The sequence below is a fragment of the Hyposmocoma kahamanoa genome, unplaced genomic scaffold, assembly GCF_003589595.1.
Source record: "Hyposmocoma kahamanoa isolate Upper Pololo Valley unplaced genomic scaffold, ASM358959v1 80, whole genome shotgun sequence".
In the NCBI taxonomy this organism is placed as follows: domain Eukaryota; kingdom Metazoa; phylum Arthropoda; class Insecta; order Lepidoptera; family Cosmopterigidae; genus Hyposmocoma; species Hyposmocoma kahamanoa.
Genome location: NW_020654051.1, coordinates 3,095,648 through 3,122,933, shown reverse-complemented (window position 1 = coordinate 3,122,933; position 27,286 = coordinate 3,095,648). Strand labels below are relative to the sequence as shown.

Below are 27,286 nucleotides of genomic sequence, written 5' to 3'. Positions count from 1 at the left end.
TGGACCATCTTGTTAGTGCAAGACCTTCGTTCTCACTTTCCTTCCGTGTTTCCAATTACAATTAGTTTCGTAGCACAACACGACATCAACTTTTTATTTTCTGATCTAAATAGCTTCATTTACATTGGATGTTCACACATCTTGCCCCTTTAGTTCTCTTTTATCATTAATAAGCCTTTTTTCTCTTGCACTATACTTAACGCTTTACTTTATGTTCAATAAAAGATTTTTATTACGGTACTAAAACTAGAATTATAAAAAGATGTAAACAATAAAATGTTACCTTTTCGATGTAACAGTATCAATTTTCTCAACGGATATTACTCGTATTGGTTCAGTGCTCAAAACTAAGTGGTATCTCTGGCTGTGGGCCAACAGCCAACGTTTTGTAGTTAGTTCGGCGCCTGGCGACGGCAGCACACCTGTCGCAGCCAGAACGCTCTTCTTGCATGCAGGTCATATCGATGGTGGAAATTTGAAATGTCGTACAAGACATTTTGCCATTATGTCCTTACGACCAAATATCTCTTTCCTTTTTCCATTACGACAAAATATTCCTTATATTATTTCATATAAAGAAATAGAAAAAGTAGAACAATAACTATTTGTATCCGAAATAATTCTGCTGCCCTATTGTAACATTGTTACCTAATGAGGTATGGAACGTAAAACATTGTGCCATTAGTTTGTGGTATTATAGTGTTTTATTTTTTACGTCTTATTCAGATTTGTGCAATTGAACCCTAAACAGTTTTTGCTATTAATTTGGATACACGGCAATACCAAGTTGAGGTAAATTTTAACAATACCTTATGCTAATCAATTATTTCGAATATGTTTTTATTTTATTTTTTTCTTTAACCGACCTAAAAAGTTTGTCTCTATTTAACAAGTTTTATGAAACTCGGTTAACGGAACACGGGTGAAATCCAATTCACCGGATTCATCCCTTAAATTGCCACCCTTGAATGTTGAATATTTTCTTCAAATTTGAATGGGACTACTGTTGAGGTGCACGTTCGCTAACAAATGAAGAATCATCGAAATCGGTTCACAAATGACGGAATAATCGAGAAATATTCACACAATATATTTAATAATATTTAATAGTTTGACATTGGATGTTATTATTTTGTTGTTATTAATTGACGGATTATTTCTCGTGCATGTCCAATGACATTGTTATACTCGTAATTAAACTTAATTAGGACGGCGTTAAGCAAAAAGGATCCAATCCACAAAATTATCAAATATGTACCAAACGACTCCTAAATCCAACCACTTAGACCAGCAAAAAAATCCAACATATAGACATAAATAAATATCCAGGAGTTACATGACATTACAAGTTTTGAAAATAAAACAAGTGTGAGATACACTTACACTTTGAACTCCAAAATTAAATATCTCGAAAGTGACTGGACGTGCATTGGATCCTTTTTGTTGAACTGCGTCCAATTTAAGTAAATATTTGTATAAATGCCTAATCAGGTAAAATATGTGTTCTATTATTCTATGTTCTATCTTTCGTTCACCATGTATTAAGCAAATAAAATTTTATTTCTTTAAAAAAAGATCAGTCGAATTGAGAACTACTCCTTTTTTTGAAGTCGGTTAAGAATAATTATAAACTTTTTCTCTAGTATTCTGCCGTAAAGATGCTAATCTTAATAAAAATCGAGCTTGCGAACTTTAAGAAGTAATAAATTACAAAAGTACCAATTAGGAAACTTTTAAAAGCTTTTAGAAATTTTATCACTTTAGCGGTTTCTCTTACGTTCCCAGCATTTTAAAAGTTACAAAATAATAATACACGATGTCCTTAAAAGCTGTATCAAGGATATAAGATTATAATTTAATGTTTCGTTTGTTATTAACCTATAACATATTGCTTGTAATATTTCAAACAATGCAAAAGTTTTAAAGGTCAAAGCTTTTAAAAATCCTATCGGTGAATATTTGTAAAACCATGCACAAACCAAAGAGGTTCAATGCGCCACTTTACTCCAAGGCTCTTAACATCCCAATGGATCTTCAAGCTAAGGGCTATCGAGCAGGTTTTTAGTGGTATCTATCAGTGCTTTGATGTTGAGAAGTTATTGAAATTGTTGAATTAAGGAAGATTTTATATCAGTTTGCTTTTTTTACAACGCCAAGTGACGGAACATACAAGACTACGGTATTCATACCAGTTGCAGTGCCACTCAGAGCTTTAAATCGCAAAGATCTTAGGGGCACTGCCACTGCGCCCGTCACCCTGAGACATAAGTTGACAAGTCTCATGTGCCTGTAATTTCACCAGCACCTTTACCTTTCCATATTGGAACGCAGTAAGGCTCACATTACTGCTTGGCGGCAGAAATAGGTAAGGTGGCAGTACTTCCCTGGACTAACTCTTTCACAATGAAACTCTAATGCTACTAAGTACTTGCTTAGTTCATACGAATGTTAGCTTTTATACAAAATATAAATCTAAGGGAATAGTCCAATGAAGAAAATTAATTCACAAATGAAGTTTAGCTATTCTTGGTAATTGGATTCTCATGTTTGTGATTCAATATACTATATATCTGCAACTAGCTCATAGAGGTCCGGTAGATCTGTTTGGTGTAGGTATATTAGGAAAATTTCCCGAAATATGAACCTTCAGAAATCAACAAGCATTTGTATTTCAAAAACATCATCAACTAACAAGAGCACTTGTAGAAAGATAAATAAAAATGAAAATTGATAAAACAATTTTAAAAATTTTCCCGAGTTTTTTTGCCTGAAGTTTATATAGAGAATGAGTGAGGGGTCTCGACTGGGCAGGTAGGCCTCGAAAAATTCTACGAATAATTTAATGCTTGCCCGGAATGGCGGAAATTATTCCACGACCGTATGAGTTTTTAGAAGTGTGTAACTTTTATATCCGTCATGTTTTACAACTCATTTTTAGCCTTACTTTTCACGTCATCGAACTGAACTTATATCAATTTTAACACTGGCGAATAGTTTACGCGAAAGTCAGTCGATGGATGGAAAAGGCTCGACTTTTGTTGGATCCGGCTTTTGCATCAATCACAAAACAAGATGTAGTGAACGTACTTGCCAATTGTAACTTCGGTCAAGCCTTTTCTAGTAGCAGTATTGTGTTATCGCGGCACGGCACGGGCACGGGTCGACGGTCACTCCAAAGGGCGTGCGGCAACCCGCGCCTGCGGCCGCACCGCTCCGCCGCGTCCCAGGCGTACCACGCGCGCGTCACGCGCGTGCGGTGCGCCTGCGACGCGACGTGCCTCTCACCCGTGCCCGTGCTTGCAGGATGCACGCGGTGGGCCTGCACTCGGCGCTCGCCATCCGCCGCGAGCGCAAGCGCCGCGCCGAGCAGCAGCGCGCGCGCGAGCGCCGCTACTCCCTCCAGTCCTCAGAATCTGGAGTCACTTCCCCTCACTGCTCCACCGGCAGCCTCGAAAGACGACGCTTCCGAAAAACTAGAACCACCGACAATGAGGTCGTTTCCTCTGTTGGAATGCTCCACCTTGGAGTTGTTTTCGTCGTCCTTGGAGTATTCCTCATCGCGTCTGGCTGGCTACCGGATAACGTCACGTCATGGAGCAGTATAGGATCCGTGAGCTGGTTCAATGAGCTGGTATGTTCGGGACTTTTCGCGTTAACGATCGGCATATTCTTGATTGTGCTGCACAAATATTTGACTAAAAGCGAGGAAGAAGCGTTGGAAGATTATGTGCAGAGGCAGTTGACGCGATCCCGTTCCGGACACAGACTGGAGAGAGATGCAGAGACCGGTGGCATGCATACTAAAAACGCGAGGCGAGCGCGAGCCACCGAAGTGTTGCCGGAAACGATGATAGAAACTTATTCAGAACCGCCACCAGATCGAGCCCATGGATTCGTTAACGCTTTGGCTTTGAATGGTGACGCGCTTAGAGAGTCGCCACTTGAGCAGATTGTAGAAGAAGAAGTCTCTGTCGCATCAGAGAACGAGAGGAGGCTGGGTAGATTCAACAAGGACACATATTCGACACCTTCAGTGGCGATGAGTCTTAGCCCCGGTTCGCCTTCCGACACCAAAGAGCTCCTATCTGACGGACGTTACATGATCATGTCACGCATGTGAGATCAGGACCATGACACATTTCGAAATTTCACTGAATCCGAGCATTATTTCTCTGGGCTCTAAACTTTTGAAATGTAATAACATTATAATTTATATAAATCTGGGATTTCACGCCACAGCCAACGAATCTACTGTACCTTATACAATCTTTTCTGGAGTCAAAGATATCGGAACTTGCCTTAACAGGGCGATGTTCGGAGAGTTGTAGTGATGAACATTACAGACAAAGTGAATCAGACCAGATCTAATGTGATTGTGCATTTTAACGACTAATTATGGACAACTAAAAAGTATTTCTATGTAATCGTTCCGCTACTTTCTTGTTCTATGAGAGTGGGCTTTGAGGCTTTGTGGCGGTCACTGTCCTTTCTTTGACTATCAAGCGCTTCTCTGTTATCTTTTAACTGATGGACCAACTTTGGTAGATTTTAGCAGTAAGTCGGTTGTAAGCGCACTTTTTATAATATTAGTCTTGAAACAAAAACGAGGTCACCGAGATGAAATTGGTTTCTAATTGATTCCAGTTGTTACTGTTTTGATGCTCGTAAAAGGCTGCTATTATGAAAGGAGCGTCCTCGTCAGTGTGTCTTTATTAATTATATTATGATCGACATTCCGCATGTGTTAGCTTGAGACTGATTGTTAATATACTGTTCTTATACCTGACAATTTTGATAAGATATTAGTGTTTATTTGTCCCTTAATATTTACTGAAATTATTAAATTTATCTCTATACGCCATTTGCATAGGTTTATTTCGTAGAACCATGTAGATTTTGTACTAATAATTATATGAGACCAGTTTTGGAATCGAATTAAGTTCACGGTTTGATGTTTGTATTCTTCTTACTTGCATTTTTAACAGTTGTGCCAAAAAATGCAATGGCAATAATTTTTTACTGAACAAATATATTACTGAAGGAACTTCATTAACATGATTTAGATTCTAGAAAATTGGTCTTTACAAGGAATATGCCTTGTACGCTTTTTCTTAGCACTAAATTAATGTAATATTTTAATTTTAAAATAGAAGGTTGTACGTACTTACTTTTTAACTTAAAAGCACATTTAGTTAGTACATTTAGTTTTTTTTATGGCTGTGACATTATTACCCAGTGATTGTAGACGATCGAAGTTGTCAAATTACTTATTAAAATTGATATTACATCAAGCTTACGACACGAGCTTAGCTTCACAATGCTCAAATTATTCTAGTTTACACAATTTGAATTTTCATATCTCCTAAAACTATTTTCTCCATTTCCCTTTAAACGTTAAAGGTTTAAATTTTGACAGAATTTTGTCCAATTCATTAAATCCTCACTCTACTCTTCTCTTTCTCTCCCTAAGAAATTTAAACACAGTACTGTACTCCATTATAATTATCCAATACAAATACGCATCTCTTATAATTATACTATAAAGTATCATAATTAACACAATCTGTTTTAATCCAACTTCGTAATTATTTAAGTATTGCGCAATGTGTAATACATAATCCGAGAACAACTGTTTAAAGCGGCAGTCTCTAAAGTTAGAATTGTCATAATGATGTCCAATCTCTGATAGTAATAACACAAAGAAGAAGACAGTATCTTTCCTCTATAAACATAAATTTAGCCTATATGTGAAACTGTATTAAAAGACTGTTAGGAATATTACAATTTTCAAATAAATACACTATACTACTAATATTTACGTACACTATAATTCTCTAATCATTCGAAATTAACATTATGTATAATGTCCATAATATGTACTGTCAAAATTGAACCTTATGCGTTATAGTTTTTTGATCTATTCCCTCGTAATCTAATCAACTATAAGTGCTGTCTAAAATTGCCTTATTAAGATTCACAAGTGTTGTATGTAATGGCACAATTTTTGTCAATATTTTTAGGAAATTATATGCCGTTAGGATATTGTTTGAGAAAAATAATTTTGTTTTCAATTTGAAACACAAACCGGTCCTATTTAGCTTCTTGCAAGAGCGCTAACCGAACGAGTTAAATACAGGAAACAAGCATTACATAAAGATGTATTGTTATCAGATAATTTCTTTTCCTATTTCATTCAATTCCATCAATTCTATAAGCTTAACAATTAAAAAAATAAATTATAGATACCAAATATTGTTATTAACCAGCAAGAGCAGGCTCAGAAACGGGGTCCATAACGGAATCTTTTGTCTGAAGCCAAGACCCACTTTGGGTAACAATTGTAGCAAAATTACTTTTAGGTGATTTTTAAAGATTGTTTTGCATCATATGTATGTACAATATTCTGCGTAGACGACTCGGAACGCAAATGAGAAAGGAAACTGCGAGGACCTGCTGCGTTTACAAAAATAAATAAAATACTGTGATATTGTTAATTTTACGTACCCAATTTATCAGAAAATTATATTTTGCCAAAATATTTTTCTCAAACATTATTCAAAAAATAAAAAACTATGTGTGTAGTTTAAATCTATCGCCTCGATGTTTAGTACAAGCTAGCTGTTTGTGTATAGTAAAAAGAATTCAAAAAGTTCCCTTGTGTTTTATAAAAATTGTATAACATAGGTGTAAGGTAAATTCTACTGTTAATTTATGAACGTTCAAATATTTTCGTGCCGAATACCTAAAGAAGGAAGCTACAGACAGCGCGTATAATAAGCTATAAGAATTTTATCTTGTATAAAAAAAATATGCGAAGGATTGTTCCTGATTATTATCGGCGTCACTAAATGTTACACTAACTATTAATGATCAAATATTTAAATCAAAGAATCTTAATCGCACTAATAATTATATTAATATTATTATTAATTTTCTATCTAGTCTAATACGAGTCTGCATGTGACTCTAATGTAATACCAAACGTCTACTTGTCGAGAGAATACTCAACTCCAATAAAGTAATCTAGAGTGTAAACATAGTCATAGATTTCTGGAACTTGGCCGTGCTCTACTGGCGTGATTAAACAAATTTTATATTAATTAATTATATCTACACTACAAACTCTGAACTTATGAAAAACAATAGTAGAAATGATTAACTTTACAAAGATTTACTATTTGTGATATACAAGCATTTATTACACCTAGAATTATCAATTGGTTTGTTTAATTATTGCACTGAATAGTCAATGTTGTTATACTTGCTAAAATATATTTAGTTTTTTGTTAATTGTATAACAAAAGTCAATGAAAAATCCGTAATAGTGTTAAAGTTAAAATTTATTTCTATAATTACTTCATAAATATTTCTCTTTTGGAATATTATAAGCAACCGATGCACATAATACGATAGCGCAAAATGTATGCACACGTAAATTATGAAGTTTCTTGTGCCTATAAATCTTTGATACTTAGGTATTTTTTAAGATAATAAAGTCTCATTTGTATATACTTCATATGTCACTTCAACTTGTATATTTACATTTAGAAAACAGTCCTCTGACCACTATTTGGGAATATGTTTGTTTTAAGAATATTTTAAAATACGGCATAGCTTGGCGAGCGCACTGTCTTGCGCGTTAGAGAGACTTTATGGCTGGACATTTAAAGTATTCTTATTAAAACAAACATAAAAAAAATATTAAAGCAATTATTCGCTAAAATAAGCAACGAGAAATGCTATAAGCTTAACGCCACAGCGTCTTATGGATACCTATAAAAAATTAAAAGCGAATGCATTTGGACGATGTGATCTATAACAAAATTTTTGTGACGTAGTAATATTATTCTGTAGATGTTCGTTTCTTCTTTTTAAATATTAAGCAAGAATTTTCGATCAAAGCGTTACTGCGACACACAATTTTGCGAATACATCTTTACCGATAGAAACGGCCGTGCTTTGGGGAGAAGGTGACGAGTGTGTTAATACGGTCTTGTGGTACTCGCTTGTTCTGTGTGGAGTTACAATGCCACTCAGAACTTTAAATGACAAAGATCTAAGGGGTGCTGCCACTGCGCCCGTCACCCTCAGACACAAGATGACAAGTCCCATGTGCCTATAATTTCACCAGCACTCTTCAAAATCGAAACGCAATAATGTCCACAGTACTTGACGGCAGAAAAAGGTAAAGTGGCACTGCTTCCCTAGACGAACTCTCTCACAAGGCGCTCTACTGCTTTTAAAATTTAAGGTGCACTGAAGTTCTAACAGGGTATATAAACACTACTGCAAATAGTGTTATAATTCAGAAATCGAAAAAGCAATACCAGACAAGTATTTTTCAGTGTCATGAAAATTGTCTTGACCTCAAAATTACACGCTTTTGTTGGAACGTAATTGCACCCTTGGCACAATAAAATCATATGTGATAATACGTCAAAAATACTGTTATCACAGTCATACAACAAATACATACTACATGAAATAAAGACATTTAGTAGTAGTAGATGGCCTTGTGAAAGAGTTCGTCCAGGGAAGCACACGTTACCTATTTCTACTGCCAAGCAGTAACGTGAGCGTTACTGCTTTCCGGTTTGGATGATTAAGGGTGCTGGTGAAATTACAGGCACTTGGAACTTGTCATCTTATGTCTCAAGGTGACGGGCGCAGTGGCGGTTCCCCTAAGATCTTTGCGATATAAAGCTCTGAGTGGCAGTGCTACTGTTATGGATAGACGTGTCGCTTACCACCAGGCGCACGACTTGTCCGTCCCGTCGCTTGGATATATAAGCTATCGATTATTTTTCTTACGTACAATCTTTAAACCTCTCTATTGAAAAGATGTCATTTTGCAGTTGTGGCCTTATTACAAATGTGCGAAATATCCAACATTTTGGCTGCGCCATAGAAGTGAAGGGACTGTGTCATCGGTTGACGCTTTGATCGAAAATCTGAAATTGTAAAATATAAATTTTTAATGAACGTTCAATTCAAGTTTTGGTGTTGTATACTTCAAATCGCACGCTCAATAATAATGTCACTCAATAATGAAAAGTAAGTTTTGGGACACTGGCAAAATAGATTTAAAAAAATTAACTTACGTGACACCTGCCATTTATGATTTAGCTGGCCTAATAAAACAATATTTTATTTACAATGTAATTTTTTTATTTGTATTGTCAGTTTTCGTAGAAATGGCACTTTTCGAATTAAGTCACTTTATGATTGAGAGTGTGAAATGTTACTTTATTTTAATAGAAGTTTCGATGTCGCGGAACATTTGTGAACGCTTTTGCGCCTTTATGATGATACGTATACACAATATTAAACCGTTAGGTAATTGACGTAGGTGCAGCGGAAGAGATCATACTAAATTTGCTTTTTACACTACCAAAGCTACGGTCAGTTAACGTAGGCACGTGGGCATTTTTACTGGTGGGCTCTATTTTCATCAGTCGTGGTCGTGGTGTTTTAAAATCCACTTTACCATGAGCTCGCACACTACACGCTACGTCAATTAATTGACAATGATAATTCTCTTTACAAATCTTATATTCTAAAGTGTTGACATCCCATTAAATATGATACAAGGTGTAAATAAATACTACAGTAGAAAAAAAGAAAGGGGAAGGCGGAATTAAATCATGCAATTCCATCGCAACGTCCGTGACTACATTCTGAAGAATACCAATAAGCAATATAGACGACGCACGGCGGTAATCAAAGCTTTACAGTTTCCCCTGTACTAAACTCATTAGGCACTAGCAGTTACTCCATGTTACCTCAATTTTAGTGGCGCTATTCATTTAGCATGAAATACGATTTATAACATTCCTTAAGAGTCTATAACTACCTCAGGTCGAATTAAAATTTTTCCCATACTAATACGGACCATTTTGCTTGGGTCGAGCGACAGGGACACTGGCTTTATTTCAGAATTTATTTTTTTATGAACGATGTTAAAGCCATTTTCAAATGTACATCGTATGATATACGTGTTCTATTCAGTTCAGTTGATATTTAAAAAAAACATTGGTATATGCAAAGTACCCATCGAATACAGCGGTTTTCTTGTAAAATTCCGAGGTAAGTTAGTGTTTTTTTCTATAGTGATAATATTTACGAATCGCGTTTTCACAATGTATAGTAATCAATGTAAAGCCTCATACAAAAGTGTTTGATTCAACACTTTCAACCAAAGCCATTTGAGATTGAATAGACTTTTAACTTGTAGCATATATGTAAGTCTATAACAAACGTTGGTATGTGTCCAGCGCCAATTTTGCGTGTATCCCCCACTTTAGAATTAGAGAAGTTACGTGAAAATCTATTATTACGTACTTCTTCTTATTCAAGATTCATGCTCTTGCCGGTAGAGTACTCACCAATCATCTCTGTTCAGCGGCCTAACTTTAAGTTTCTGATTAGTATCAGGATATGCCATTAACTTGGTCTTATCTTATATCTAAATAACTTCAATTACGTCTTTTTCCTGCGACTTTCCTATAAACAGCTGTTAAGCAACGTAGGTTTAACCGCAATCAATTCAAAGTCCAAACGCGTTTATTACTTTTTAGACTACTTGAGAAATGTAGTTAGCACGGCGAAGCGTTCACGTAACGAGATGCCCATCGGCCTGGAAAATTTGTTCAACTTAGTAGTAGGTATTGAACGGTACATGTCTTGCATTGCAGATCTCGGTACGTACCTTTTTCTGACATCATGTTAAATGACGACGTGACCGAGACGGTTACGTTTGTCCAGTAAATGAGTTTCCATTCTATTTTTCGATGTGCCCAAAAATTGTAGTTGTGTCTATTCTATTCATTCGTCCTCCGCATCTGAAAAGGTGTAGCTAAGTGCTTCGTGTGAATGTGTAGTATGTCATTTACTTCTATAGAGTATTCTAGATTTTCTAATAGACAGTGAGGGTGTAACTAAATCCGAAAGAAAACCAATAAGCACTTTTTTGAGGTGATCGAGACTCAAAAGTTTCGACTCCATAAGAGAATCTTTGTCAATTGGTTTCTTTGGTATTCCCTCCACCGAGTCCAAAGCTTCCAGCTGTCGAACTTGTGTTTGTCTCTAGTCATTCCCTCATATCTTAGGATCGTGGTCAGCTTCGTGCCTACCTCTGAAGCGGGTGATCTGCCTCCGTCTGTTTCTATCCAGCACGTCTCTAACGACTGCACGAAATTTGGAGAATGATGAGTCCTTGACTTGGGCGATCCATCTCGTTGTCGCACGACCTCGTACCCGCCTTCCTTCCGTGTTTACATCTACAATTAGTTTTTCCAAATTTTCATCGCCTCTGCGCATCATATGGCCGAAATATTAAAGAATACGTTGGTGATAGAACTTTTGTTTAGTAAAGATTTTAAATTATACCAGGTTCCACCTGGCCTCTGGATGTAGGGACAATAATTTTAGTTGAATGATAAATCCAAACCAAGAAGGTCAAGTTGGACACTTTGACACGAACACATCTCGATAAAAATAAAATAAAAACATTCCGTTTTGCTGACCTCTTACATATCGTCTGCAAAGTTGAACTTTCTTTTTTTAACGTCAGGAAATTCTTATGGATACTCTCCGCCCGGGGAGGCGCGGGTTGTAAAATAAATAAATAAAAAAATTTGTTAATTTTATTTTTTTAAATTTATTAGTTATGTCGGACTCGTAGCGATTGAACCCCGATGGTTTCCGGTGGGAACACGGGAACACAATTGCATACTACAGCGAATCCACTAGCGACTGCCGTCTCCGGCACCACCTACGGAGACTACTACGAGTCGCCTTCTACACCTCATGCGGATGCCAAACTAAAACACAATGCACGTCATCCAGGCTTGAGGCCTGTCTCCGTTAGAGCCCCGAATGTCCCCGCATCCGATGCCCTTACAGAATAGTGGAAAAATATGTTCATGAGCAGAGTTAACTCATTAAACGAGCAGATATTGTTTATTTACACCTTGTATTCTAAACACCATATATTAACGCATTGCCACCAAAGTTATTACTGGAGACAATTCTGTTGCCAGTACTCTTTAATACTAATTTGACTAATTACTGATTCTCATTCTTTATCTTTTTATCCTGTGATTAACGAGATACGCATTTCGCAATGTCTTATACAGACATGGACAAAGATAAAGACCAGACAGTTCTTTAAATAGACGACGAAATCAATCTTCTGTGCTAGCAAATATGTTAACCTCTTTTCTACAGTTCAAATCGCCTTTTAGTGCATACAGCACCAAAATTTGGCACCTATGGTTTTGTCGTGTAATTCTAAGTAATTGTCTTATAACATAAAAGGTAACAAAATATAATTAACCTGTACAACGACTCTCATTATCGTATTTACCACAGATAAGCATTGAAATTTACTTCCTCTGTTTACCACTAATTTTTATTTTCTCATTCCTTTTTATAATAAAATTATTAAATAACACTCAGAGCGCTTTAAATCGCAAAGACCTGAGGGGTACTGCCACTGCGCCTCCTAATCACCCTATTGACGACTCCCTGTAGTATTGGCGACCACTTAAGGTTGTTGGAACCCTTCAAAACTAGAACATAGTAATGCTCATACTACTGCTTGGCGGTAGATATCTAGCAGGTAGATAGTTTTAAATCTACCTTCAATACATTTTCGAGCAAACATTCTGAACATAGCAGACACTGATTTTAAAATCAACTATTAATAATAATTGATTCAGAAAGTACAAAGCAATGTAATAATTTACGGGAATCAAAAATTATGATAGTAGAAATGTTTGTAAATGGCGATTCTACCGTCATAACCTATTCTAAATGCCGTTGTCTGTTATCCCATAACACGTCAAATTAGATTAAGTGTAAGGCAACAGAATTTAATATCTTATACTATAAAAATAGGTTTTGAGAAGAAATCATTTTCTTGCAATAAGTACTCAACATTTGTGATTTTATTCTAGCACAATTATTCTAAGCACAAAATTATTATCAAATATAAGAATGTTTTTATAATACAATACTGATGCCGATTCTGACAACATCGCGTTGTACTAAACTATACTACTAAATCTGCACAACATTTATATCTACCATTTTTGCAATTGGATACTTGAATATAAATAAAAGACACCACAGGTGGTAATAGATATTATAAAATGGCATATTCATTTGCAAAATGATCTTTACTTGACATGGAATGAGATAATGCTTGCACTATATTGTTTAATAAACTAGTCAGTATGTATTATGGTTATTTACGGCAATAATTATCGTTTTTACAACATTTTTGTAAACACTTTATGTATGTGTGCCTCTACCCAGCAGTGGGACTATTATATGTAGGCTAACTATTAAATGACACATACTTTTTTTGTAAATAATAGGCTCACGTTTGCCCACAATTTCATATGATGTTTAGCGATGATGTGGCCTGCGATGTGTATTTTTTTTATTCTCATGCATTTGATCTCCATCTTTTTTGTATGTCTATACAAAAAAGGTAACAATTTTAAAAGTCGAAATACAAGGACTGGAACTACATGAAATGGTCTAAAACTAGCTGAAAATGTTAGCAGTCTCTGTATTTTTAAAATAACTATAAAAAGTAACAATTGAAACTTAGTTTAGTGGATGAATTGTTCTTCAGAATCGGCACCAAAGTCAATGCAATTTCATAAAATTAAATAGAGTTAAGTATATTTCTGTACAATGTGAGAAATATTTTGTTTTATTAACTACGATTTTTAATATTCTTTCTTATGAGAGAAGTTAAATATTTACACGGGAATCGAAGTGACGATTTCGCTTAGTAGTTTTTTTGTACCAGTCAATCACGAACTCGCGGTACAACAGTTTAGCACTATGCGCGTTAAATTAGGAGGTCCCGGATTCGGTTGGGAAAGACTTTTTCTAAATGTGCCGCGGTTAATTTTAATTCTCTGGTGTAAGGAAATCCCTAGTTTGTGACCTGACAATTAGCATGGTTGGCTGGTACATTATACAATTGAATATCTTTTCCTCCCAAGTACTATGACGTCGAGAAATGTGTGAGTTTCCTGTAGGTAATTAACTTGTCCTCTAAGAAACTAAATTTTAATTCGATCACACGCTAGGTAAAGATTTTATTTTAATCAAATTTAATTCACTTATTAAATAAATAAAGTAATAATTATGACCATTTTGTTTGTTTTTCTGAAACCCTTAAAAATGACAACACGTGTCACGCAAAAAAATCTTGTAGTGCCTACGTTCCATCACTGAACGTGGTTTTACCATTATCACCGTATTTATCACTGTTAGCGAGCTGGTCAGCCATCGCAGACACGCTACTATCTAATCGCAATAGTCCAGAAGATTGCTGCCCTGATTGCTGTTTTTTAAATCTGCATCCGTTTTCTCTAGTGGAAAGACGAGGTGGCCTTATTTATGACGTTGCGAGTGGAGGTCTACAGTCTCCCAAGGGGAGACACTTGTATACTATGTACGTAAATGTAGTCTATGCGGATTGTCTATGACACAGCTCCAGAATCCACACGAATTTGATTCAAAGTGTATTCGATAGCATTTAAGTTTATTTGAAAAGTGCAATCCCTGGAGTTTCTTGCTCGTTCTTCTCAGGAAGGTCAGCGTAGTAATCGAGCAGTAGCTTAAAAGTGACGTTTTCAAGTGTAAATTTATTTTACCTATGGAATAAATTATCTTTGACTTTGACGTTGACTTTGTCACATGACGCGGGTGTAGAGAGGGCTTACTCTGTGTTTGACCGTCAGCCCGGAGGCATATAATACCCATACGCTATCACTAGTAGGAGCGGGTAATATAGTAAATAACGTTGTATGTAATATCTTTCAATGTCAAATTCAAATAATCATTTATTCCATAGATAAGGGTTTTTTAAGCTACTTCTCGTTCACTGTGCTGACTTCCCTGAGTAGAACGAGCAAGAAACTTTAGGGATTGCTCTTTTCAAATTAAGTTAATTGCTGTGGAATACACTTTGAATTATATTTGTGTGGAATTTAGACTCATGTCGTCTTTCCATATATCTTTATCTAATACGTAGTCTTGAATTTTCCAATATGACTTTTCAATTAAAATCCGGAATCTTATTGTAAAAATGTATACTGTTCCCCATAAAAGAATCGAACTACAAAGATATTTACAGTGTAAGATGGACTCAAAAGAATCCAGGAGCTATAGAAATCTTTTGTGTCGCTATGCCAAACACACATTTCATCCATATTCTTTTATAGAACTAGAAGAGAGATAAAGTTATCAATCGCGAAGGATGAAGACACTTTGATGGATCGAGTTCCATTCTGTGGGTAGCAATCCGATAAAAATCGGAAGCGTGACCTTTTATTCACCGACTTACAACTCAAGAGCGCAAAGGCGTTTTGTACAGACACATTATTAACTAAATCTAAGATAATACTTCAATCGAATGCTTATCTTTGACTCCTCTTTGGACCTCTTTGCATGCTCGGAAGCCCATTTTACGGTTTCCGCGGGACGATATCTCGAGTCATTGACCATGGACAGTAGCATCACATAAGTATTGTGCATCCTGAATAATTAATACTATGTTAATGTTTTAAAATTTGATTGTTAATAATGTAATGTCCAATTCCATGATTTGTTATTTTTATCTAATTTTTTATTCAGTTTATTTTATGCAATATATAAAATTCAATTATTTGTAAATTTTCATTCGATTTATTTTGTATCAATTCTTTATTAAGTATGATTGCATTATTATTTCAATATATGATATTAGCTTAAGAATTACTATTGTGTTTGGATATTAATCTGTAAGCAATATGTAATATAATAAATAAATAAATAAATAAATAAATAAATACCAATAACCTACTAAACGAAGCGATAAGGACACTTATCGACACTGAATCGCGTTAATTTGATCAGAGATAGCCTTGTATGTCCAATTAAAGCTAAAATACATCGATTTCGCGTCATTGGTCCCAGCGGAAGAGAAACGCGGGAAAAACTCTTGCTAATTCAAATGATTTTGGTATTTAATACTAAATAACCGATTACAAAAAATATGCGATGCACTTATCGGATATTATCTAAAGAACGTGCCAATTCATATACACGATCGTACACGGTACGATCGGCACGGTACACGGAAGTACTTTAACCGATCATATAACATCTTGAAAACAGGCTAAAAATTAAAGTCTAAAACATTGACTTACAATTATGTGGACGTCGGGTCCGCGCTAAAAAGTGTCCGCACTTGTAAGGCGCTAAAATCGTATACAGAGCGCCAAACTCCGCTTTAGTCTTCATTTGTTCGACTGACAGCGCGATACTGCGATGACATTACAATTTAAATTTCGAATAGGTTGACTTGGGACATTTTTTTCGTGGTTTTTGTATTAGACCCGTCGTCCATTTATTTGTAAGTCAATGGTCTAAAACTAATAATTTGTGAATAAAATATATTCAGAAAAGCTTGGTGCCAAATGTAACAAGAGTGAAAAAGTCCGTTTCGCATGCGTAATGCTTTTTCGCTCTTGATAATACGGTATGTGACATTGACAGAAGAATATTTGCGTTTACCTTTATTCCAAAACCAAATAATCCACGGTTAAAGGAATTTTCTGGAAAACAAGCTACTCCCAAACGTTGTATGAAATTACTAAAGCAATAACATTTTAGAGCGAAGGAAGGTGTCAAAAAGCATATAAAATACGTCTGGATTGTAAATGTAGTTGTGAAACGAAGAGTATTTATACATAAAATATTGCTTCCTGACATGAAATACAGCTCGACCTCTCACGTCGAAAATGTTTATGCATGCTGATGGTTCAGTTGGGAAATAATTGCCTTGATAGTGTAGAGGCATTGAACTCTGTCAGCTAGGTCAAGATGGTGTGGGATTAGATAGCCAATATTGTTTCGCGAAAAGAGTCCAAATTCCATATTAGGGTTGCCTCAAATTAACAATAAATTTCACCTTGTAGACGCATGTTTTGTCGTAATTATCATATTTTTTTAACTAGCAGTTGTTGAGAAAAAAAACCGTACTTACTTCCTGAATAAAAACTGATAATTATGTTTGATGAATTAATTAGTGTCAAGTTTTTTTTTTACTAATTAGTGTCAAGTTTTTTTTTAGTAATTAGTGTCAAGTGGCTGAAGCTTTGAGTGCGTGCTACTTCGAGAGTTTTTACTAAATTACATATTGTACATAATAATTGAAAACACACAAATTCAAATAAGTTTAGTTTTTTTTTATAATATCAAGTGACGGGACGAACAAGTCGTGCGCCTGATGTAATGTAAGCTACACGCCTGTCCATAACACTTGCAGTGCCACTCAAAGCTTTAAATCGCAAAGATCTGAGGGGCACTGCCATTGCGCCCGTCATCCTGAGACGTAAGTTGACAAGTCTCATGTGCCTATAATTTTACCAGCATCAAGTACTGGAACACAGTAATGCTGACATTACTGTTTGGCTGCAGAAATAGGTAAGGTGGCAGTACTGGACGAACTCTTTGACAAGGGGCTGTACTGCTACAAAAAATATCGGTGTTTCTCGTTACTAGCCGTGACGTTAGACGACTGGTGCTTAAGCTTTTACGAAATGAGCTGGTTCAAATTATTGAATTTAAATGTAAAAACAACATTGTATAAAAAAAAATTGCTATTGACAATTGCCGCAGGCAAACGAGCAATACAACATAAACTTTATCTTCTACACGATAAGGTTAATAAAAAAATGTAAACAAGATGTAGCAAGCGGCGGCGGGCAGCGTTGAGCTGCTTTATAAAATGCTATATATTTAATATAGAACTCATTCTCTACTAAATAAAGTATATATTTCTCCTAACAAAAGAGTAAACGTGTAATATTTTTTATTTCCTGTGGCGGCATAAGCTGCCGACGATTGTGCTGCACCGTTACAGGTCTCGTAAGCTACTCTAATTTCTAGTGACAAATTGTGTGGCTGTACATTGACATATTGATGATAATGAAGCATCATTATCCAAAAAACTGACGTTCCATAATAAACACCAGGCTGACTGGCGACTGCAGTAAACGATGCCGTTGCCCATCTTCTGGAGGTATCTCGTATCTCGCCCAGAACATAGAAGCTTTCTGGAAACATGTTGGCTGATGATGGCGTGCGGATGCGACCAAATGTGAATCAACCCTAAACGCTTCGGCCTCCAAAATATCGCCTCGCTTGAAGCGTTAATTCGCTAAAAACGTCAATTTTAAAGTATCAAAATATACCCACTTGGTATTGGTAATTCGCTTACAGCGTCTTCGGTGGTGGGGGGAAGTCAAGTAGAATTATTTTTAAGAATTAAATAGTTTATATTATTCAATGCTTTTGGTGGAATATACTTTAAACATGTATAATAACAATGCAAATTAATAACTATTTGCTTTACTTTCTAGAGCTATACTTTCGTGCGCATTATGATGGAATTTTCTCGTATAAATTGTACGGTCGCTCGTAGATAATTTCACTGCAGCGGTACTGTGAGGCCTTTTATAAATAAAATCATATCACACTGTCGAAATATGTCAAATTCAAGATTATACCATAGTTAAACGTAAAATTTCATTCTCTATACGTCAATAAAACAGTCGTTAGAAAATTGTAAAAAAACAACTAAAATACATCTACTTAACTACTTAACTCAAAATGAGACACGCTTTATATGAGCTAGTTCTGGCCAAAATAGTCCTTATTCAAAAACATGAAATTATTTTTTTTCTTTTATTTTTAAATATGTATTTTTGGCAAGTAGGAAATAACCTATACATAAATTTACACAGATCTTTCACGGGAAGCGAGCAATTCGTTTTTCGTCGATTCTGAGAAAGTACACTTTTTGAGTTAATACACTATTTTATTAACAGTGCGACATATTTGTAATAGACGCTCGACGCTGACGCTTCTAGCAATAAGCGAATTCGCTATGAGCGTCGCGGCTCGTAGCCCTCGGCTTATACGGAAACGTATAAACGTAAAAAGGCAGCAGCCGCTTTGTACGACATCCACGAGAATATACGGTATTCCTCCATTTCCTGACTGGAAATCGCTGTGCTACGTCTAAAAATATACGATTCTAAAAAAGGTAGACAAAAAATTGCATCGGAACAGCGTTTACCGGCGTTGCCCGGGCATGACCTATTTTTGCCTTCAAATTCACAAACGGGGGTTGCCTGGCAACTACTGACTACGTACATAAATCATTCCCTTTTATTACCCGTTTTGTCACTACCAGTTACCAAAATGGAATTTTCTAGTGATGCCCTTTCATTAGCTTTGTTTATGCTAACATTAGTTTTGTGTGTACTGATGTTTAGGAAACATTTTGGGATAAGAAAAAACAATGGATCAAACGGAAAAATTATATTTCCGATTGGTCCATCCATATATATACGATTACGTTCTAACATATCGACACGCTATTTATACAATAGTGTATTAACTCAAAAAGTGTACTTTCTCAGAATAGATGAACAACGAATTAGTTCCCTTAAAAGATCATTAAAATTTATGTATATGTTGTAATTTATTTCCTATTTACGAAATATGTTTAAAAATAAAAGGGAAAAAATAATTTCATATTTTTGAATAACCATTATTTTGGCCAGAACTATTTTTTTCTTTTTTTGTAATATCAGCATAAACGTTCAAGAACAATATAATAACATAAAATCCAGTTTAAAAAAATGCTAGCAATAAAGTAAAATAAGAACCGCGCAACAAGCGACAGCTGTCAAATGAAGCTGATAGGATGAGTAGATATATTTCGCTAACATTTCTAACAGCGTCCTATTAAATCTCTCACATTACTCAAACATACAATTTTAACTCATCCCTCTGCTCCGGTACACGCTCCACTTTCGATTCTACATCCTCCAGGAACGGATTCCTACTCAAGAAATCTGCAACAACATTATCTTTACCCTTACAATAAATAATACCGAAATCCCAACCTTGAATCGATAACGCCCATCTGGCTAATCTTCCACTCATATCTCTCTTACTTTTTAACCACACGAGTGCCAGATGCTTTGTAACTACCTGAAAACGAAGTCCCTATAAATAACTTTTAAAATAATTCAACGCCCATATAAGTGCTAAACATTCCTTCTCCGTAACAGAATATTCCTTTTCTGCTTCACTTAACTTTCTCGAGGCATAAGCTATAGGTTTCATCTCTCCCACTCCCTGCACTAAACAACATCCAATTGCATATCCACTGCTGTCCACATACATATTCGACGAGTAATGTCCCTGTTTTGGCGCTTTACAAATTCGATCTTTTAACATCTCAAACGCCTCCTGCGCTTCATTCGTCCAATCAAACACCTTGTCCTTTTTCGTCAAATTCGTGATAGGAAGTGCCAATCAAGCAAAATTATCAATAAATTTTCGATAATAAGAGAACAATCCTAAAACCGCTTTCACTTCTTTCAGACTACATGGAGGATTTATCTCCTTCATCGCCGCAACTTTCTTACTATCCGGTCCAATTCCCTCGGCCGACACTTCATGTCCCAGAACAGACACCTTCTGAAAACCGAAACGACACTTAGATGGTTTTAAAGTCAAATGCGCATTTCGCAATCGAATCAAAACCTCCTTTAATGCATTTTTAAATTCTTCCAACGTACTTGCATACACCAATATATTATCCACATAAACTATCACATTACTTCACGATACTTCATTCCCGCCAATACCTTATCCATCGCCCTTTGAAACACCGCCTGACTTGTTTTCAAGCCAAAAGGTAACATTGAAATCATATAGCCCGGTATGTGTAACAAAGGCAGTTTTTTCCTTCCCTTTTCCTAAACCTAACTGCCAATACCCAGAGTTCATATCTAAATCTGCAAAATACCTTGTAAACAACTTAACAAATCATTCACTCTCGGAATAGGGTATGAATCGTTTTTAATTTTTTTATTCAAGGCCCTATAATCAATACAAAATCTTGGCGGCCCTTCTGGTTTATCCACCAAAACTACCGGTGAAGCATATGGACTTTTCGATTCCTGAATTATCCCATACTTCAACATTTCTTCTACTTGTTCCTCAATAATTTGTCTCTTTTAGGGGAGACACGATATGGCATTTTATGCACCGGTTCCTCATCAGTAGTATTGATTTCAACCAATGAGTGATTAAAACCCCTAGTTCGCCTGGCGCAAAAGAAAACGTATCACGGAATTGTAGTAATAACCGATTCAATTCATCGCCCTTTCTCCTGTAATGAATTATCAATAATAAATTCTGTTATTATACTCGAGACATTAAACATGTGGTCACAATTCGTATCTAACAAATTAACGAAATATAAATATTCGGACTTGTTTAATGAAAAGTTTTTATGACTTTTTGAAACTGGCTCGATAGAACAACAATTCTTTTTCCTTGACATGACATCAGAGACAGAATTGAAAGGAATTTCAACAGTATTTTTTAAGGTTGTCTTCGAGGCCGCAAAATCAATTATCGCACTATTTACCGTCAGGAAGTCCTGTCCCAAAATAAGGAGCTCATCACCATCATCTACAACAAGCAGCTTTGATAGATATTTGTTTCCCTGTATTACCAACGAAACTTCGGTGGACGCCTGCACTATTATCCGCGTTCCACCAACTGTACGCAAAGGAAAATTCGGCGTTTTTTCAATCTGCAAATGCAATTTATCTGCAAACAATTGTGAGATTATTGAAACAGAAGCACCAGTATCCACCAAGGCCTAACAATCTATATTATTTATACAAATGGTTATAAAGGGTGCCCTATTTTTACGTTACACTTATCAACTACACACAATTTTTGTTCCAAGCACGCCGGTTTCGCATTCCACGTCCGACCATCCCGGCTATCTATCGGCGTGGCGGTGCGTTTGGGTGATCGCCTCTTGAATGAACAGCTGCGCCTTGATAAAATCGATGTTGAGGATAACCCGACGAAGAACCACTTCCTTGTGCTTGCGAATATACATGCCGAGGTCTCAAGTTGTACCTTCCGCGTGGCGTATTTCGCTGCACGTCAAACGGAACGACGGCCGTGACCGGAGTTTGTGGCGTTTGATAATCTGAATAAGCAGTGATGAATCCACCAACGGGGGATTTCCACCAAATTGAGGGATCTCCCTGTGCTTGCCAAGACTGAGAACATTCCTTCGAAATACACACCGGTAATACGACACTCTGTTGTTCTAAGTTTGATTGTCGATTAAATACATCTTCCATCTGTATAATCGTTTTTCTCAACTCGTCTTTAGACGCGAACAACTTGCTAGCAAGCACCCACTGATACTTGGGAGCTAAAGATTTTAGGTAATGTTTTACAAATTTCACATCGTCCTGTATCTTTGCTTTTGTCGCCAAACTATCCAGATTATAAAAATAGTTCAGGAGCGGCTCATTAGGCATCTGCCGCGTGTAGTAAAACTCTTGAGTATAATCGACCTGCGAGGGGAACTGCTCTTTTAACTTTTGCGCAACGATATCATAGGTGGCATATCGACTCATCCGAAGAACAGAGTCCGATGTGATTATACAGCGACAAGAGAATAAGTACGTTACGAGCATAATTTAGTTATTCCAACTAAGGCCTATGAAAAGGTGTTTCGACAATTTATGTACCTTATTTCGTTTCGGAAATACAAAATCGAACAACGGTCGATCTGACATCCACAGCGAAGAAGGAACGAACGAAATGTACTATGTCCTGAGAACAAGTAGTCTTGCACATAGATCTTTGTTCTACGGATGTGTCGATATGAAGAAAAATGGGTTTTATACCACTGCAAGCCTGGCCCTTCCAGATACGTCGCAATTACATATCTTTTTTGCCCATCCGACCAGTTATTTATCACGCTAATTGCCTCAAACTGGCCCAGAAACTCCTCCATATCATTTAGGCCCGAAAATTTCTGTGTCGGTGTATTTATTGAATAGTTTTTTTTACTTTATTCACTACGAAGCGCACAAAAACACAATAACAAATTCACAATAAAAAGTAAAAAATATATATTACGACCTTATATGCTTGTTCCTCCTTTCTTCAGGGAATTTTCATAAATTCATATGAAATTTTTTCACAATTGGAATTTTCTTAATTGGAAATTTTCCAGCATTTATAGACTCGCTTCTACCATTTATAGGCTTGCCTTCACCATTTATAGCATAAGACGTAGCTCAGGTAGCGTAGCGAAAGGTACTTTTAAATATAAACTGGGAAATCTTCATAAATAAATATTTATTACGTATTTTACATGTTGTTTTTTGGAGGCTACTTCTAGATCTGCCAAGATGTTCTTCTTTTTTCCATCCTATTTTTTTAAATACATTCTAAACACAAATCTATATTCATTCAGCCAGTACTCTACTCATAGAGTAGAGCCTAGACTACAGTACCTACTGCCACCTTACCTATTTCTGCCGCCAAGCAGTAATATCAGCATTACTGTGTTCCGGTTTTGAAGGGTAAGGGTGCTGGTGAAGTTACAGGCACATGGGACGTGTCAACTTATGTCTCAGCGTGACGGGCGCAGTGGTAGTGCCCCTCAGATCATTGCAATTTAAAGCTCCGAGTGGCACTGTAACTGTTATGGACAGGCGTGAAGCTTACCATCACGACTTGTTCGGCCCGTCACTTGATGTTATAAAAAAACTACACTATCTTATAGCTACCGAATAAAGAAGCCTACAATAATATACTTACAAATGTAGGCTTTTGTTACTCACGTAGGCGTGTCGACCTTTGTTTAGCTTATAACGTCGCTTGCAAAAACACGACTGGATCAGACTGGTCTATAAAAACGCCTCGATCCGGACTCTGTTCTTATTCGCAGTATTTTTTCACTTTCCGCAATTGGAGTTGTTTCATCAGATTTGTCTGGGATAGTGAAACGAATAGTAAGCAACATTGCTTAGCAACTAATAGATAACATAATTGGAGATAGAAGATAATGTAATCCATTAGGAGATAGTATCAGATATCTAATGAAACTTTGGATATCAAAAGACGCCATGTCTCGATCGTTGTCGACATTCAGATCAAAATATTCAAGAGAAAACTTGAAATCAGGTTTTTTTAAATTTGTGTCTCGTATGTTGTATCATTTTTAAATAATGTTCCGCTGAAGTAAAAGGGGAAGTCGTATTTGAAGTCTTAATTCATAATCTAAACAGTTTAACACTGTAGATACTTACAAATTTGGCAGTTATAATAATAATAATAACAACGCACACACTCAACATAACACCCCGCACTAGGGAAACCCTGTGTCGCGGGTGCCATGGTCACACACATAGACAATCACAGATTACACCCAAACTCACGAGAGAAATCAATGTAGGCCATACAAATATTTCTCCAGGCCCGGGAATCGAACCTGGGACCTCTGCGTGGCAGTCAGGTATGGTAACCGTTCGGCCACCGAGGCAGTTTTGAAACCTTAAGATCACGAGGTTACCTTATATTTCCTTTTTTTTTGTGAAAAGAGAAACGTTTTCACAATTTGCACATTTTCGGCAGTTACATTGTAAGTATTGGATTTAATGCTTTTTTCTTTTTTTAATAGAAAATTAGTACGTATTTGACTTCCATCCACCTAAAAGAAAGTGACTATGGAGCATGCACACCTGAATAATTCCTATTCATAATCGCGTTGAAAAGGCTCAAGTTATACCGTTCAGGGAACAAGTCTGCAGGCAGGAAATTCCACTCCCTAGCCGTTCGCCATATAAATGTGGAAGGAAACGCTTCGTACCATTCCTTGGAATATCCACAACAGGGATGGAACCTCAGCTTAAGTCTGGTCCCCCGATGATGGAAAGGGGAAGGCGGAATTAAATGGTGCAATTCCCTCGCACACTCTCCGTGATATATCCTGTAGAATACCGATAAGCAGGCGGTGTTCAAAGCTCTGCACCTTCACCTCTACTAATTCCGAGTCACCTTTAAGCCTCTTGACACGCTATTCAGCTGAATTCCAAGGTGACCAGCGCCACGTCTTTCTACATTAGTTTTGATTATAGTGACCCTCCCTGCCGACCCTGAGGGTATACGAAAGAAGGGCACTATAACCTGTGCGCGCACAGAAACCTTATAAGTTCAGGTTCTGATCCCAGATCAACCAGTGTACAGGGTTGTCACAGACCTCTGTCACTTGTCTTCATTCGGTTCCTCGAGAGGCTCGTGTCTCGGGTGAACCGCCACGGGTACAGTACAGGGCCGGTACCTATCTAGAAAATAGGGAGGCTATTTTCTAGATAGGTACCGGAGCTGTAGGCGCGCTCACTGCCCGTTGCGCATTGCACAACTAGCGGTTGCCACCGCTAACCTGAGTCCACTACCAAATCTCCTCATTGGTGGCGGACGCTCACTTCCCGACGCCAAAAAAAAACGACGTCTCTCCAGTTCCCAATAATGTTAGCGGATGGAGGGACCGGAGGATATCTAGCTTATCCTCTACTAGCTCTCCGGGCTAGTGCCGAAGAAGCCAGTCGCAGTGTCCTGCGACAATGTGCGGACGTAGCTTTCAACTTAAAGGGCAACTCACGTGCCCCGCCCGTCTCCTCACTTCATGCCCTCAACTAGACCGCTACTAAGACGCGTTAGCTGCTCACGAGATAGACGCCCCCGCCACACCCAACCGAGGCAGACATATATGTCCGTCTCTGCAGCTTACCACAAACCCCAGCGAGTTCATACCCAAGTCCGGGTCCACCTGAGACGCCCGCAAAGGCGTATGACTGGCGGAGGGCTGGCCTCGGAAGCCCGCTGTACCCTGGTCTTGTCGTCGAACCCGTAGTCTCACCGGAAAACCCTATCTGTCGTGTCGGTAGATAGGGACAAGGTGACCAGATGATATTTAGCAGAACCATCTCATATCACTCCATACGCGACTGGACTTGTGCTTGGTACAGTTAAAGCAAGTCCCGATGTGAAGTAACGCCTCACCCTGGAAAGGAAGCTTCCTGGCTGCATTTTTGGCTATGGATTCTATGTAACTGCCGAAGTTTACTCTGACGACAGGTCCATTCTAAGTAGCTGTTGATTTAATTATTGTTGAAACATGTAAAGCTATTAAAGAAGTGCAAATTTAGTGTACTTCAAAATTCTTATAAGAGCACTTATTCTTCCCAGAGCTCAAATTATTTAACTCAATATAAAATATATTCCTCTTACTCCACCTTACTATAATTAATGTTTTGTAAACGGCATTTTTACTCAGGTACATAGTGTGTAATTTTTAATATCTTGTTAACCACTGCGGGCTATGTCAGAATATGAAAACGATGTACTCCATAATCCTTGCATACTCTTCTGACTTGTTCGTTTTATTATTCATTTGTATTTACCTTTTTCTTCATGCTAAATAAAGTCATTTCGATGTAGATTATCGAAATAAGGTTATACCGATACGTATTTCGACTAGTAACCTCTTTAGTGTAGGACTATCACGACACGGTGCGACTAGCGCACACGTCGCTCCCGCGCTAGTCGCTCCCTGTCGTGCTAGCCTTCGTATGGTACAAGATAAAAATGAAGCCGGACTTTCGAACTCAGGATATAAACTACATACACATTTACCTGTTCAGCAGTTACGACGTAATTGTGTTTCATAAGATACGCCACAGGCATGCAATAGAATTAAAACAAACGCAAGATATTTAAAAGGTAAAATTACAAATTAATAGTTTAGAAAAGATGACAGTCCAGCATGATAACCGTTCAGCCACTAAGGCAGTTAAAAAAGGGTTGATGATGATAGAAACGATGAGTCTAAAGCCATTATGTCAATTGTAATTCGCAGCCTTGATGTAATAAGGTCACATCTGCGAAATCACAACTTCTCAGAAGAGAGTTTTAAAGATTCTACGATCGAAATTACTCAATCACTCTTTATGTTTAAATAGGAGTTATAAAATTACATACACAGTTTGTTTCGCGTAGTTCGTATTATTTTTATAACCTTCATATGCTTAGAATAATAACGCATAGAAACCTAGCCCGCACACGCTAAGTGAGGCAAGTTAGAGGGTTCCAAACGCGTCCCAGGAGCGCGCGGGCTGTTAGTGCTCAAGGTCATATTGCACCGCGAACAGCTCCAAAATTTTTTGCTAAAAATGACGAAATGTGCGGTAAATGGGTGTAAAAATACAACAGACAAACATAAAATAGACACTAACATCGCATTCCACAAGTAAGTAATGCGTTTCAACTCATATTTTTATGTAAATATTCACTAAAACAGAAAAAT

General features: G+C 37.0%; 2 protein-coding genes across 2 annotated transcripts in view; both read left to right on the top strand.

Annotated features, from left to right (window-relative positions):
* The window catches only part of LOC113233767, a 16,490-nt gene extending 12,132 nt beyond the window's left edge, over positions 1-4,358 (top strand). Inside the window, exon 2 of the mRNA XM_026468958.1 lies at positions 3,304-4,358. Coding sequence (XP_026324743.1) covers positions 3,305-4,120 — 816 coding nt within the window. The 5' untranslated portion in view covers position 3,304 and the 3' untranslated portion in view covers positions 4,121-4,358. The remainder of the gene's footprint in view (positions 1-3,303) is intronic.
* LOC113233768 overlaps positions 1-27,286 on the top strand; it is a 123,846-nt gene that overhangs the window by 78,894 nt on the left and 17,666 nt on the right. The gene's annotated exons all lie outside the window — the stretch shown is intronic.